The sequence below is a fragment of the Gambusia affinis genome, linkage group LG20 (assembly GCF_019740435.1).
Source record: "Gambusia affinis linkage group LG20, SWU_Gaff_1.0, whole genome shotgun sequence".
In the NCBI taxonomy this organism is placed as follows: Eukaryota; Metazoa; Chordata; class Actinopteri; order Cyprinodontiformes; family Poeciliidae; genus Gambusia; species Gambusia affinis.
Window position 1 is genome coordinate 23,494,121 of NC_057887.1, and position 15,311 is coordinate 23,509,431.

Here is a 15,311-nt window from a genome sequence, read left to right on the forward strand (position 1 = left end):
TTTTTTTTTTACTATTTTTCACCCCATTTCATGTTTTTTTTCCCTTCAATCTGCCCTTTTTGTGTTTTTCTGTTTTCCTTTTATTCTTTTTCTTATTTATTGTTTTATCTTCCTTGTTATTTTTTCCTTCTGTCCATCCAGCCTTTCTCTCCTCCTGCCTCCTCCTCCTGTGCCGTTGAGCAAGGCATTGAACCCCTCCTGACCTGCAGCTGTTTTTGTCTCGACTACATCTCCATAAATTAAAACATTTCCTTCTCTCTGTTTTCTTCTTGTTGTTTTTGTATTTAAAATCTGACAGTAAATTAATTCTAATATTCTGCATTAATACTCCACAAACAGTTGTTTTATGTACAATATGTACAACATTTATTATAATTAATATATAAAATAGACAATGTACTTAAATTTTCACAATAGAAAAAATACAGGTAATAAATACAAATACCATTTTTGTTTTGCAGGTATTACAAAACATCCAGCACGATTGGAAGAACGTTAAGATATCGGGAATAAATGCTCATACTTAGCTAAACATGTCTTACTCTGCAGCATGGTTGGTGTTATAATTCCTACTCGTATCTATATTGCTATGAATATTCAGTGGCCTAAACATGTCTCCATTTCTTCAAGTCAACCAGCCGTCCTCTCTGCACTTTCTCTTCCAGCCTCTACTTTCTGTTTCCATCTCTTCCGCCATCTTTCTTTAGCTTTCTGTCTCCCCAGATTTTCTTCTTCTTCTTTTTTTAAACAAACGTCATCGTAGAAAAATAAATGTCCCTCCCTGGAATCTGCTGCGACGAGCTGGTACAAATATGGCAATAAAACACAAACACACACAGAAAAATAATCATACATCAATATGGCCGTTGGCTTTGAGTATTTCTACGCAGCTAATCATTAACGTTTTGTAATCTTTGTCGCCACACAACACAGTAATAATAATTAGACGTGAGAATCTTCTCAGACTAGTCATAAGTACTTTTGAAAACATGTAGAACATCACAGCACTCGTTAGCTTGTCTTTTCAGAATATCTACCTTTAAATACAAATAAAATATAGAATATATATCTCTTAAAAATGTCACTCAACATTTTCGTCTCTGCAGCACATACGGACGTTACAAATAACACAAAACTGGAATGTTTCAGAGGATTTGCATCGAGGCGAGAAGGAGCGACGAGGGTCTGAACGAAGCCTGGAGATAAAGTCTGTTTGTAATGAAACTGAAGCTGACGGAACCCAAATTACTGCACATTTATGAAATGATTGATGTGAGTGAGTGTGTTATAGGTTTGAAAACCTAGAAAATCCACAGCAGTCATTCTGAAAGTGCAGCGGCTCTAAAAAGGGAAAGGAGGAGTGGTTAGCTTCTGCTTTTCTTTGTTTGGGTTCTGCGTGAACCGAAGGCACTGCGTTGATGGCCGCCATGATGGAGGAGTACAGCGGGGGAAGTAAACCCAGTAACACTTCCGGTCGCATCTTTAACATTTGAGACGCGGGACAGCTAACAGTCACTGCTATGGTAGGCTAATATCCACTGCTAGTCTGGACGGTGGGATCAGAATATGACAGAACCCAGAACTTCAGACAGGAAGTAGGCGTTTCCCCCCCCCCTTCCTCTCCCAAAATATGTTGTTTTGACACACCTGACTGGACAAACTAAATCAATTGGACGACAAAACCAAACCTGATTGGACGAAATTAAAGCGTCATTTCACGTTCTGCTTAATATTAGCTTAGCTATCACTAGCTTACATCTCTGTGATCGGAATTAAGTCTTCCGGTTTAATTTCAAAATAAGAGCTTCAACATATTTATTTTCTACTGTTTCTGTTCATAATAATATATTCTAAAAGTATTTTGTAGACAAGTTAAAATTTTGTCCAAATTCTGTCTTGACTTTTAATGACATAATTCAAATGTAAAACCACAAAAACAGCTGAAGGTCAAACGTTTGATGGTAATAGAAAGTATCGGTACCGGTATCTTGGTCTTGTATTTACTTGGTATTGGATCAACAGTTTCAGTTTCTGCTGCTGGAATGAGCCAATCAGAGTTTGCGCTGAGGAACCGCCCACTTCCTGTCTGCAGCAATACGGTACAGTAACTCTGGTGTCGGTCCGGTTCAGGTGTGGCGCGAGGACAGGTAACTTTCTGCTCCCGGATAGAAAAGCTAAGCTGCTGTTGCTAGGCAACGACGCACACTTTACTGCACTGAGGTAAATCACTTCCGCTTAACGTGAAAAAGGTGCAGAGAGCATGTTTAGTATTTTCCTACTGACCCAGTCTGTGCATCCTGTGTGTTTGTTCTGAATTTCCACGCCTCTGTGTTTGTTTGCATTGCAGACCACCTGACCCCGCCCCCCTCTCATCCCCCTGGTTCCGGTTCCGGTTCCCCTAGGACGGCTCCTGCTCTCTCTGTTGTTGCGGCTGCTGCGGACTCTTGACGATGGTGATGACGGAGGCGGTGTTGAGGCGCGGCGCCGTGGCCAGCAGCGTGCCGCCGCCGGCCTCCAGGCCGCGGGCGAACCGCTGCAGGGCGGCCAGCCGCGCGCCCAGCCCCTCCAGCTCCTTCCGCATGCCGGCGTTCTCGGCGCCGAGCCGCTCCACCTCCCTCTGCAGCTCCATCTTCTGCTGCTCCAGCGCCTCCCGCTGAAGACGCGCAGCTGGCGGCATAGCGGTTCTTCAGGGTCCGGCGCTGCTTCAGCTTCTGGATCTCCTCGCGGGAGAGGCCCCGCAGGTGGAGGTTCAGCTCCCGCACGGAGAGCGACATCAGCTCGCTGTCCGACAGGAAGGGAACGTTCTCCCCGCACTCCTGCTTCACCTGGCAGGAACACAGAGCAGGACGGTCGTAACCTGTATATTTAGTCACGTTCCAGCATGACCTCACGCACTCAAGAAACAGCTTGCTAATGACGACTAGCATTGGTTTTAGCTGTCAGGTTTTTAGCATAACGCTCTAAATGTTAAATGCGAAGGTACATGTGATCTGCTACTAATTGCCAACACTTCTATAACTAGATAGGGACAGAAAAAAACAGCAAAGGAGAGGGAGATAGGTCAGTTATGCTAGCTAGCTTGACATCTGAAACATATCGATGTGCTGTGTTTGGGTTCAGTTACATTTTTTTTTTAAATTTGACCCAAACACCAACTGACAAACAAAAGTAAAGCAGGAGGTTAAATTAGCTAACCTACCACAGCTCTGTTAGCTTAGCTAATAGCAGCGATAGCTAATCTACCACGACTCTGTTAGCTTAGCTAATAGCTGCGATAGGTAATTTACTACTGCTCTGTTAGCTTAGCTAATAGTGACTCGCTAATCTATCACAGCAATCACTTATTAATAAACGCAAAGTAACATCAACCCTGTAAATATAAAATTGTAATGGACTGAATGTTCTGCTGTGCATTTGTTTGGTACTGAATCCTGATACATTAGCGTTGTTGTTGTCAGTTGCTATGGCAACAAGTCTGTGTATGCTAGTTAATGTGGCAACAGCAGGTAAACAGTCTTCCTGTAACGGTGAGTTGTTTCGCCGTCATTAGTGCATGTAGAAGCAAGTACATGACAGTGATTGACAGCACTAAGCCCCGCCTCCTGGTTGGTTTTGGTTCATTTCTTCAGAGGACAATATTATCTTGGGGAGGAGGAGGAGATGGATCTTTTCACTGTCATGACATCGAGGCACGTTTAACAACAAAAACTATTTTCATAAAAGTTAAAACATGAAACTTTTCCGATTGTTGCCACATTAGAACCTCAGAGTCTTAAGTCTGAACTGCACCATGAAAAGCTTCGTCAGACTGGATGGACAACATCAAGTCATTCTGCATATTCAGGGTTTTTTTTTAGGTCTGGTCTTTGACTAGGCCATTCTAACCCATGAATCAGCTTTGACGTAAGTCATCAAAGCTCAGTTTGATTTTGTTCCACATTAAGATGAAGAATCAAACAGGATGCAACATGGCCGATCAGACGCCTTGGAAACTACGGGTTAGAGATGGACCGATCCCATATTACTATCGGTACCGGACCAACATTTAAAAAATAAATCTGGACTGAATATCTGTGACCATCTAATTCTGTGCTTCATTAATTATTTGACATTATATTTAGAGTGTTTGTTCCAGTCAACCTGATGTTTGTGTCAGTTTCTGTTTCTTTGTTGTTTATTTTAATTGGCTGTTTTACTCCTGACTGCAGTGACTGAACAGTTTTTTAAAGTTTTTTACATGTTTGACCAGCTGGTTCCTGGGTTTCCTGGGTTTAGGTCTGTTTAAAAAGAAAGAAACGTTTTCAGTAGTTTCAGTCGACACTGAGCCAGTGAAAGCAGTGGATCGGTCGTATGGAAGTGGATCAGATCAGATATTTTTGGGTGAAAAAGATTTTGGTCGCGTCTTCCTGCTGGCTGTGCATCTCTGCAGCTCCTCCAGAGCAGCTGCTGCTCATGAGTGCATGTTTCAGCGCAGTTGGCCTGCAGCTGTGCTGGTTAGTGGTGATAATGTGGCAGCTCTCGTGTTGCTGTTTGTTCTGCCGGGTCATAAAGACGGTTCACCTTCAGGGCTTTGTTGCTCCTCTCTGTCGTCATGATCCGATTGTCTTCGGCTCTTCAAACAGATTCAGACTCTGTGGAAGAAGAATAAAAAAAAGCTGAATTAAAACTTTATGGCTCCTCATGTGATTCAGGCATTGTGCTGTTTTTGGCTCGTTTCTGGCCTGACATTTCCCATCCGCTCACAAGACGGCCGGTCATGCACACTCTGTGAAGAAAAGGAGAACCCGCAGCGCTTTCATGCTTCTCCAAACACGCTCTGTCATTAAGCGCTGCGGTTTGATACGGAGGAAGAGGAGGTTCTGAAAACCCGGCCGCTTTGCTTCTATTCGCTGGAATGGCGAGGGGAAGTTATATCAAGTGTGTCTGGTATTTAGTTGCTCAAAGGCAGGTGTCCCAATCAGTTCGCTCAACACTTCCTCTTGTCAACATCAACGGCTCAAAGCTTTCACTGAGAAATAAAACCGAGTGGGGAAAAACCTGGAGCGGCGCTGTAACAAAGCAGGGTCAGCGTGGGATGACCTCTGAGTGGGATGACCTCTGAGTGGAATGACCTCTGAGTGGAATGACCTCTGAGTGGGCTCCGTGGCGCTCCACATCACTTTCATATTGATAAAGGTTCTGGTCTGTTGCCAAGGCAACCCGAACACTCGCATAACGGAGGTTATTATCGTTAAACAAGACTGACAAAATCTAAAAAACATCTTCATTAACTGAAATAAATAAAACTAATTGAGGAAAAACTATAACTGGAACTGTATCGTATGTTGGAAAACTAACTAAACACACTGAAATATAGACATAATGTCCTTTATTTTGATGTTTATAAATCATTTATTAGCCTTTCAAAATGATGGGAAGGAGTTTACAAAAGCAGTTTTTGCTCCATCACATCCTGGCGGCGCTACGCTAGTCAGTAAAATATCGACAGGAAATGTTGGGATAAAATGTCAGTCAGCTTGTTGTTCATCAATAATTAAAAATATTATCATCTGCTGAGTATTCATGACCCAAATTAATGTAAACATGATCACAACACTTTGACCTTTTTGAAATCTGCACCTAAAAATTTACCAAAACATGGAAAAACTGAAACTACTACAATAACTGATAAACTGAAACTAAACAATATTAAACTAATTGAAACTAATTAAAACAACCTGAATTAGACAAAGTAAATGAAATAAAACCACAGTGAGAAGCAGCCAGAACCGCTGTGACCCAGACGAAGCGGCTCGGGTTTTTCCCTGACCTGCTTCTGCAGAGTTACAGAAAACTTTCTCCTTTTTCGCAACACAGGATTTTTCTCTGTGGAAAGTGATCGTCCTCCCTCCATGTTGTCCTCCAGGTGAGGCTTTCTAGTCCCGATGTTTGAGGAATAAACGGGCCGGTTCCGCTGAACCCGACCTCAGAACCTCGTCAAGATGTTCTGTCTTGACGAGTCCAAACATGACTAAACCCAGAGAATCACAAGGCTGCAGTTCAGTAACATCATCACATTATTTCATATTATTAGGGCAACCACCGCAGGTTTCTCATTATTGATCACCAATTTTGATTTTGGCCAATACTGATTTATTTAGTCCAAAATGTTGCTAATAGCAGTTAGCAACCTGAATCAGAACCAACTTTATTGGTTAAAATCTTCGGCTCACAGCAAACAGACGTCAATAAACCAGAATATCACTGAAAATCTGTTTATTTCAGGAACTTCATCACTAAATGAATTAATCATTAATCACACCCAGTCTGGTGACTTTCTGCTTCAAAATTAGAATATTATGTCAAAGAATAAAAAACTATTATTCGTTTAATGAAAGGAATGTTTAATACCTGCTTAAATGTTTTTAACTGACAGATGAGACTCATAGGAAAGATTATTCTAATTTATTAATATTATTGTGTAAAAACGTTGAAGCAGGAGAAAAAGATCAGAATGTATTTATATATCATTTAGTAAATCGGCTCTGATTTCTCTAATTTTGGGCGTTTATGTCAATAATCACAACACCGTCACCAAACGACAGAAATAAACCCAGTTTGGACGTTTTTCCTTTGGTTCACATGAGAAGCGGCCATGTTGGATTTGAGGAAATGTCTGAATGTCCAACAGAATAATCCAACCAGGAAGTTAGAAACTTTAACTGCTGAAGAAAAGTTTTTACCTTCTTTTCTCTGACATTAAACACTTTTAAAATGTCCGAGTAGCACTTGAAGGCACCACGACCAGACAGACTTGGTTACACAATCTAAATCCTGCTTGCATAAAAACTGCATAGTAGTAAGAGCTTCGGTGTATTTAGGGCTCACAATCACTGGAGGATTAGTGCAACGCAGCAACACATCAGGGCAACACGCGTTTCTAAATCCGAGGTTCTCAAACGGTGGGGCGTGGACCACCGGCGGCACCCGGGTCTCTCTCTGTGGGGCCCACAGGACTGATTTACAAAATAAATGCAAAGCTGATTAATTCTGTAGTACAGCTGATGAAGTAATTGTTCTGGGAAGGTTGAAGCTTAAATGAGAGAAAAATGTTGAAAAATGGAAACTATTGGTTTGTTTCCACGGTGATTAGACGCAAGGCGGCCATGTTTGGGTTTGAGGGAAAACTCTGACTTTCCTATTTAGTTATTTAAATAAAAGTGGAATTTGGCAACAGGGAATGTTTTCTCCCTCCTGGTTTTTATTAAATGTGTATATTTCAGGTTTCTTCGTGTCCATTTTTAGGTGAATATAAATTCATATATTTCCTGAATTTCAGCTGACTTTGTCTGTTTTTTTGTGTCTGCTTCACTTTTTCAGGCTGCAGTTGTTTAGTTTCTCCTTTTTACAGTTAAATTCTGTTATTTTCAGTTATTTTGTCTTGAGCCGTTTCAAGTTCCTCCAGCCTCTTCTGAAACGTCGTCCTGCTTTTTAGGTTTTTCTGTTTTTGTTGCAGCGTTACTGAATTACACGAGACGTTCACAGACTGGCTCCAGGCTGGGAAATCACAGACTTCTTGGAGACCCTCACCTGTCCTGGCTGAGTTTTCCAGGTATGAAACAGACCCGGGTCGTTTCATACCGATCATCCATCACTTAGATTACAACCTGAAGTAATTTTCTACAATCTGTTCAGATTACAGACAGGAAAGGTAATAATATGAACCAAATGAAAGATGGCTGTGTATTTATCTCTACAAACTGAAAACGTTTGTCTTGTTACAGCAGCACAGGAAAACATTCGGGTGGGTCTGGTTGCCCTGCAGTGTGAAGGTAACTTTTCACAGAATGAAAATCCAGTTGACTTCACTAAATGAATCTAATCAATGAATCAATTATCTTCTTCAGGCAGCAAATCAAAGACCAGAAACATAAACACAACAGTGACAAAAATAAAACTAAAAATGATCACAAAGAAGAAGAAACTGAAACGTTTGAGTGTCTCTAACAACAAACAATCAATCAATTACGTTACATGATCAATTAAAATGAGTTACATCATTTCCATTCTGGTGAAATTTCATATATAGAGGCTTCATAATTAATTGTACTTACAGTTTTGGTTATTTGTTTTATTTTGATTGTCTAAAATGTCGTTCAGTGCTAAAATTACAAATGTAAAGTTTATTGATCTTTGAGAATGAGTTCTTGCATTATTATGCCATTATTACCATTATTATATTTAAATAGTCTCAAAAACAATAATATTGTTGATCGTGATCACTTCTGGGACAATTTATCGTCCAGAAAAGTTAATTATAACGGAGCGGTTAGAAAATGGAAGTGAGGTGACCAGGTGTTTCTTTTATGTAGCATTTCAGTTTAGTTTGGGAATCCCGGCTGGTTCTGTTCTGGTTCTGGTTCTGTTCAGAGCATGACTGAGGGAGCAGCTGAGGTCGTCGTTAGGAAAGCCGATGACTAAAGAGTTTGGGACGGACAGAGTTACATTTATTTTAATAATTTAATTTCTTGTTTGAGTAACTGCTTTTGATTTGCATAAAACTATTCTGTTATTTATTTAACCTTTAATAAGCATGAAAAAATATTTTTAAATAATTAAAGTAAGTTTAAACCAATACGTCTAATTACCGTATTTTTGTTGTAGCTATTAATAAAAAAGTCTGTTATTAAAATGAAGCACTGTAACAACTCAATGATGGGTTGGACTTGTGGCTTTGGTTACAGAAGCCACAAGTCTTCTGTATTTAAGATGTTATTTAACATCTTAAATAATGTTTAACGCTTTTCATTATTCACACCAGCAATAAGATGGAGAACTTACAATTAATGTGAAATTCTGTTTATTTTGAAGACAAACAGAAATCCTCTCTGAACTCTGAGTGTCGTTCATAAAAACAGACGCTGCTGTTTATTTTATGCATTTTTTGGTCACTGAACTTCCTCTTAATCTTATGTCATAACTATTTTGAAACGCCAGTTTAAAGGCCTGCCTTGCTTCAGCAGGACTGTGGGTTGTGTAGTTACCTAAACAATTTAGTCAGATCCACTGACAGGAAGAAGCTCTAACCTCAGAATAAACATTGTTGTTTTTAAAATGAATATATATTTAAAGATTTGCGTATTTACATGTATTTTAGGTCTCCCATTTAGACATGATTTTGTTTAATTTCCGTAGAATTGCACGAAACGGCAACGAGAGGGAACGAAACAGAGGTACGAGTCACCAGCCTCCCGCTCCTCCACGGCCCTGCGGCTGGTCCACTAACGCTGGATAAAATAAAATCTTTGCATGGGCGAGTGGGTTTGCTGGCAACAAGCTCCGGTTCCCGACAAGCGTAGGAAGTCAGCGGTCGCAGCGGAAAAAGTGTCCGAGCCGCCGGGCAGGACTCGGGCTGCGGACCGAGGGGACCGCCTCTTTGTAAAGTCAGGGTGATTCAGCAATACGCCTTCTGCTTTAGCCCTGCCAGGACTGCCAGCTAGCAGAAACCCAATAGCACCCACCGCTACGAGGCGAAGCCAGTTCTCAATATTCCGCTTTAATTAAACCAAAACACCGAGCGAGCTGGATGAAGCACTTAAATAACAATATGGAAGCAACAAGTGAACGCAACACGGTCAAACCTGCTCGATTCTTAACCATTCTACCCTTTAGTATCCACTATTCTTGTTATTCTGTTTCAAATAGCTCACAGCGCTCATTATTATGTTGTTTACCATGTTCTTAGGTGTTTAAAATCTACCCGTAAACCGTACAGGAGGAGCTGGCCAGCTTAGGGCGCCGCTGCTGTAGTAAACAGCCATCACGAGTCCCCGGGACATTTAGGGTTTAAACAACTTACCGAGTGGCTGTTAATATATTCAGAATATATAGTTTAGTAGATAGCATCTGTTTATGGCAGATAACACGCGAGGAGAGACGCTAATTAGGAAGCGAGCCTAACTTTGTAAGTATTTCTTAATATGCTAGTAATGTTAACCGTTAGCAGCTAGCATGGACGGTTTAAACCGAACAGCTGCCTGCTCACTTGGCGAGCCGCCCGGTGGACAGCATTCCTCCAATACACGGTAATTACCACCGAATAACAGCGTCACAGCACAATATTTAAACATTTACCTCCACATTTAGATATAAACAAGTGATAATTTACCTGCTGATTCGACGCGACTCTGGCGACAAAATGTCAGTCCGCCTTTTCCCGGAATTACTCCGCTGCGCTCTGAGGTTGGATTCTTTCATTCATAAAAAACACTAAGCGACAATGACGTCAGCCCAGAAGAATGGGGGCGGAGCTAACCGCCCACCCCGGCGCGCTCCGGGAGGATGTAAACAAGGAATCCCTGCAATCCTGCAACTTTTCCATGGCCGCCCCTTTCAATGTTCTCAGCAGCGGGAAAAACAGCCGAGGAATGAGGTGAGAATAAACCAAACATTTTTCAGAGTAAACGCTCATTTTCCAAGAAACTGAGAAAGGTAGGAGATAGCTTAGTTTTACTTTGACGAATGAAATTAGACTTGACTAGGTAAAAAATATCAATACACATTTATGACTGATTTCAGAAAAAAGTTATTGTTTTATTTGTAAAATGAAAATTTTCTGACATCTGAATAAAATTCAAACGGTAAAAAAAGCTACAATTTGAAAATAACAAAATTCAACAATATGAAAAATCTGAAAATTATTTAAGATTCTAGCTTCTGATATGTTGAAAAGTCATGACTGTGGGCTGGACAAACATTTTTCTAAGATAGACTCACTATCTTCACTTCTTCTTTCTCTTTGGGCCTTTCCCTTCAGGGGTTGCCACAGTGAATCATTTGTCTCCATTTAGTCCTTTCCTCTTCATCCTCTACCATCACATCAGCTTTCCTTCTTGCTAAAAATATTTAATCACACCTGACACTTATTTATCTACTACAAACTGCTTGCATATACTTCTTCACCTCTGTACTGACGGCTAATAAGATAAATAAACAATGCAACTATTGCAAATGTGTCTTTTCTTCTTTTAATTTCATTAATTCAAATTAATAGGGGAAGGTAAATGATGCTAAACTCACAGAGAGAAGAACTGAGTAAGTCAAATTAAAAAATACTTTATTGAATTAAATGTTGTAATCTGAGTTGGGTAGTAATCAGCTACATTTATAAATCACATTTACTTGAGTAACATTTTTGAAAAATTTTACTTATAGAAGTATTTTTACTATGCTGTACTTTTTACTTTTACTTGAGTAACTTTATTATGAAGTACTGGTACTGGATTCTTATGTCTCTACCCACCGAATGAAGAACCAACCTGCTTTAATTTTTTGGGTACTCTACCCACCTATTGTTCTAACTCATTTGATGAAATAGTTATTGTAGAAGGTGATGGCTGTCGGTATTTGTTCGATTCAAGATTTGCTATTAGACCGTCCTCACGGTAGGGGGCGCAGTTTGTTTTGCGTTTTCTCCAAACTGACCCCTGCCCTTCCACCGTCATGCGACCCTGACAAGTCTCACGTTTTCCCGTCTGTGACCTCGGAGTGTCGGTGCTCAGACTCGTCTTAATCTGAATGAAAGAACGCTGGAAATTGTTCAGAAAAACTAATTAAGTGAAAACCGCCCCGCGGCTGCCAGAGAATCGTTGGCCGTACTAAAGTGAGGTTAGCCGGGCTTCCACCAGGGGAGGTGAATACGAAACATGGCTTCCGTGGAAGAACTGTCCCCGGCGTCAGGCCCGGTGTCTGCTCGGCTTCGAGAAGATGAGATAGACGACGATGAAGATGAAGATGTTAGCATATTTCCTCTCAGATATTTATCTTACTTGCGTTAACAAGAGTAAAGATGTAGCGTAATTTCCTGTTAGCTTGACTGTGCTAATAAGTGAGCTAACTGTGGTGCCTGTTGCCAGTCTTCCCTCAGGTTCTGCTGCCACTAACAGGCCGATCAAGGCTTTAAACAGACTGTAACCTCCCGTATAAGCTGATCTGTCTCAAGTTGTTTTTATCGTGATAACTAACGGTGTTTTGTGTGTCTGCTTCAGCTGGATGAGACCCTGGTGGAGAGGTTGTGGGGTCTGACCGAGATGTTCCCGGACACAGTGAGGACAGCTGCGGAGACTTCTGCGCAGTGCTCGGTCTCCGTGTTAAAGAAGTTTTATAGGTACAGTCCCAGCAGTCAAACACGGGCAGAAACACAGCAATGATGCACAAGTAATCAAAAATGGGAAATATTTAAAGATGCAGATGTTGGACACAAATTAGTTTTATGGTTATTAAACGCTTAATATTTACATGTAATGTAAAAGTATCTGTTTATTCAGAAATGAATATTTTTCTGAAAGATCTGGACTACAAGTTTTAGATCCTTCAGATCGTTTTAAATGTCAGAATCAGCTTTAATCCTTGTTTCTACTCACAAACAAGGAATCATTATTCCTGGCTACAGTCTCGCATATTTACTTTGTGTTTATTAATATGGATCATCTCCATACAAATGTAAAAATTACAAATGCAATTTGAGGGCCTGCACTATTAACCAGAGGTGATTAGAGTTCCTAAAAATGTACTGAAGTAAGAGTAGCAGTACTTACTGAAGTAAAAGTAAAGAAGTATTCATCCAAGAAATTACTCTAGTCAGAGTTAAAAAGTGTTTCATAAAAAGTCAAATTAACAATTCTTTATTTTTTAACAGACCAAATTATTAACATAAGTGGAAATTTTGGTATTTTAAGCACCAAAATTACAATAATTCATTTAAGTAACAAAAAATAACAAAATCAGAAAAAGAACATTTTTACAAATCAGTTTCTTTCAATGAAAAACTTAAACTTTATCAAAAACTGCAGGTGTGTGTCTGTGTGGAGAATTTGTTTGTTTGTTTTTCATTTGCAATCCAGAAATTTACTCAAGTAAAAGTAAAGATATTTCATAATGAAATTACGGCGCAGTAAAAGTACTCCTAAAAGAACAGGTTATTCAAGTAAAAGTAACTAGTTACAACCCAACTCTGAATAATAACAGGTTTCAAAGCAGAATTTAATCACACAAAATGCATATTTTCTCTTTGTGTGAAGAAGTGCATCTCAAAGTTAAATGCTTTGTTTTTTATGGTTTGGGAAATAAATTTGGAGAGTTTCCTTTAAAACATAAACTTTTGCTGCATCACGGTGGAGTTTTGTTTTGGTATCTGAGAAAAGCTTCAGTGGCTGCTTGTGGACGTTGTTGCAGCTTTTCCGCTCGGCGCTGTGGGTGGGGACGACCTCCTTCATGATCCTGGTGCTGCCGGTGGTGTTTGAGACGGAGCGGCTTCAGCTGGAGCAGCAGCAGCTGCAGCAGCAGAGACAGGTCAGGCTCCAGTCCTCTGTGCACCGCTCAGTGACTCTGACCTACAGGGAATCTAAAATAATATCTGCTAATATTTTCAATCAGCCTTATCTGTGGAGCCCGTTTGAGCAGTAAGGCAGCTCAAAGTGCTTCACATCATAAAGACACAAACTGAGAACACACAGCCACCAGCTGAAATATTACAATCGTCACCCATCAAAGTGTTTGTGTTTCATTTATTATGTTTCAGAAGCAGCTGTAACCAGGAGGGATTTTAGTCTAGATTTACAGGAACTCAGTGTTTCAGTTTTCTGTAAGGTGGTTCCAGATCTGTGGTTTATAGAAGCTGAATGCAGTTTCTCTATGTTTGGCTCTGGGGATGTTTTAGGTACAGTAAAGGCCAAATGAGTCCAGTCAGTTCTGTTTGTCGTTACTAAAGCTATATGCTTTTATTTTATTAGCAGCAAAACAGGAAAAGGATAAGAAACCACTCAGTTTTAGTTTCAGTCCATCAGGTCAGTAACGGTGATTGAAGTAGATTTTAGTGATTTGAAATCTTTGAATTTGAATTGAATAACAAACAGTGGAGAAAACAATTGTAATTATTATTTGTTCTTTTCTAGATCTTACATTGGTTGATGATACGGAGAGTTTAAATAAATCATTTAACCATCAGATGCTACAGTTCATATGACAAATGTTGGTTCATATAATAAACAGATTTTCTGTGACAGAACGACACTAAAAATACCATCCATATTGTTTTAGATCCGTGTTTTTCTGTCATTAAGTTACAGTTTATGCCTTTTTAAATTTTCTGTTTGCCATCATTTTCAACATCCCACAAAAGAAAATGTAAATCCTCTTTTCTGCAAAAGTTATTTTATTTATTTAAAAACCTGAAAACAAAAATAAAACAAGGCTCTTAAAGAATGACAACAAATTTCCTGAAGTAATAAAACAAAGTAAATGTTCTTTTTTTTTTTTCTTAAAATAGCATTACAGGAATCAATAAAAAAAAAAAATCACTTTGACCTTTAACTGAGCAACAACCTGAAAAGATGTTTCATTTTTTGATGTTTCATTTTTTTGTAGATCCTGTTAGGACCCAACACTGCGATGTCGGGCGGGATGCCCAGCATGATGCCTGCTGCACCTTCCTTAGGCAAGGTGTAAGGAGCAGGAGGAGTCTGGGAAAATCTGCCTAGCAACAGCGCTCTGATTCGCCTCTCTCCTTGAGCTCAACATCATGCAGAGACTGAAATCCTGAAATCCAGGAGCAGCTATCGCTTCTGTCAACTCGTTTGTGTTTTTTTTAAAGAAATACTGAGAGTAAACGTTTGTAGGATCTGAGTCAGGATGGTTGTGGACGTTGTCTGAAGTCTGATCAGTGTTTCTGTTTTTAGAGGTTCTGTCCTGGTAGTAGAAACGGTGCGTTGGTATAAATGATGTTTTGTTTTTCATTGATTGTATGTAAAAAAAAAAAATTCTTGCTGCCATTTAAGGAGAAAGTCTTATGCTTAAACATGTCACTTCTTTTTTGACTGCAACAATTAAAACCCATTGAAATACCTTAAATGACTTCTGGGATTTGATCACCTGCTCAGGTAAACCTGAGAGAAAAACGTTCGTCGGGTGAATTAGTCGGTATGTTTGACATGCAGCACTCTACCATCTCCACTGTCAGACACAGTGGTGGCAGCATCATGGTGTGGGAAACATTAGCAGATGCAATGAAGCTGGTAAGATTTGAGATTATAAAATATTCTCCTTTAAGGCAATAAAGTTTATTTCTGGAGAAATAATCTTTAGAAATATTTCTATCCAACATTCACACTATTAATAGCAAAACTTTGCTACTAACTGTATTTATAAATGCAGTGAAAATAGAAAGTTAAACCTAAATTGATGATCAGAATGACTTCTTTCCGTTATTGCATGTTTGTATTACAAAATATAAAAGTCATAATAAAGGTTTATTACAATGACTATTTGGGTTTGTT

The 15,311-nt window shown here is 39.7% G+C and overlaps 2 protein-coding genes across 2 annotated transcripts; one reads left to right on the forward strand and one right to left on the reverse strand.

Annotated features, from left to right (window-relative positions):
* Nucleotides 1–339: 339 nt before the first annotated feature.
* Nucleotides 340–10,408, reverse strand: maff (v-maf avian musculoaponeurotic fibrosarcoma oncogene homolog F). The gene is given in 4 exon segments (XM_044101784.1): nucleotides 340–2,660; nucleotides 2,662–2,825; nucleotides 4,561–4,631; nucleotides 10,148–10,408. Coding segments are annotated over 3 exon segments (459 nt in total). The 5' UTR covers nucleotides 4,594–4,631; nucleotides 10,148–10,408; the 3' UTR covers nucleotides 340–2,398.
* A 1,040-nt stretch (nucleotides 10,409–11,448) lies between these two features.
* tomm22 (translocase of outer mitochondrial membrane 22 homolog (yeast)) lies at nucleotides 11,449–15,296 on the forward strand. The gene is made up of 4 exons (XM_044101785.1): nucleotides 11,449–11,774; nucleotides 12,027–12,145; nucleotides 13,182–13,329; nucleotides 14,404–15,296. Exons 1-4 carry the CDS (start codon nucleotides 11,685–11,687, stop codon nucleotides 14,482–14,484), a joined length of 438 nt encoding a protein of 145 aa, XP_043957720.1. The 5' UTR covers nucleotides 11,449–11,684; the 3' UTR covers nucleotides 14,485–15,296.
* Nucleotides 15,297–15,311: the final 15 nt, after the last annotated feature.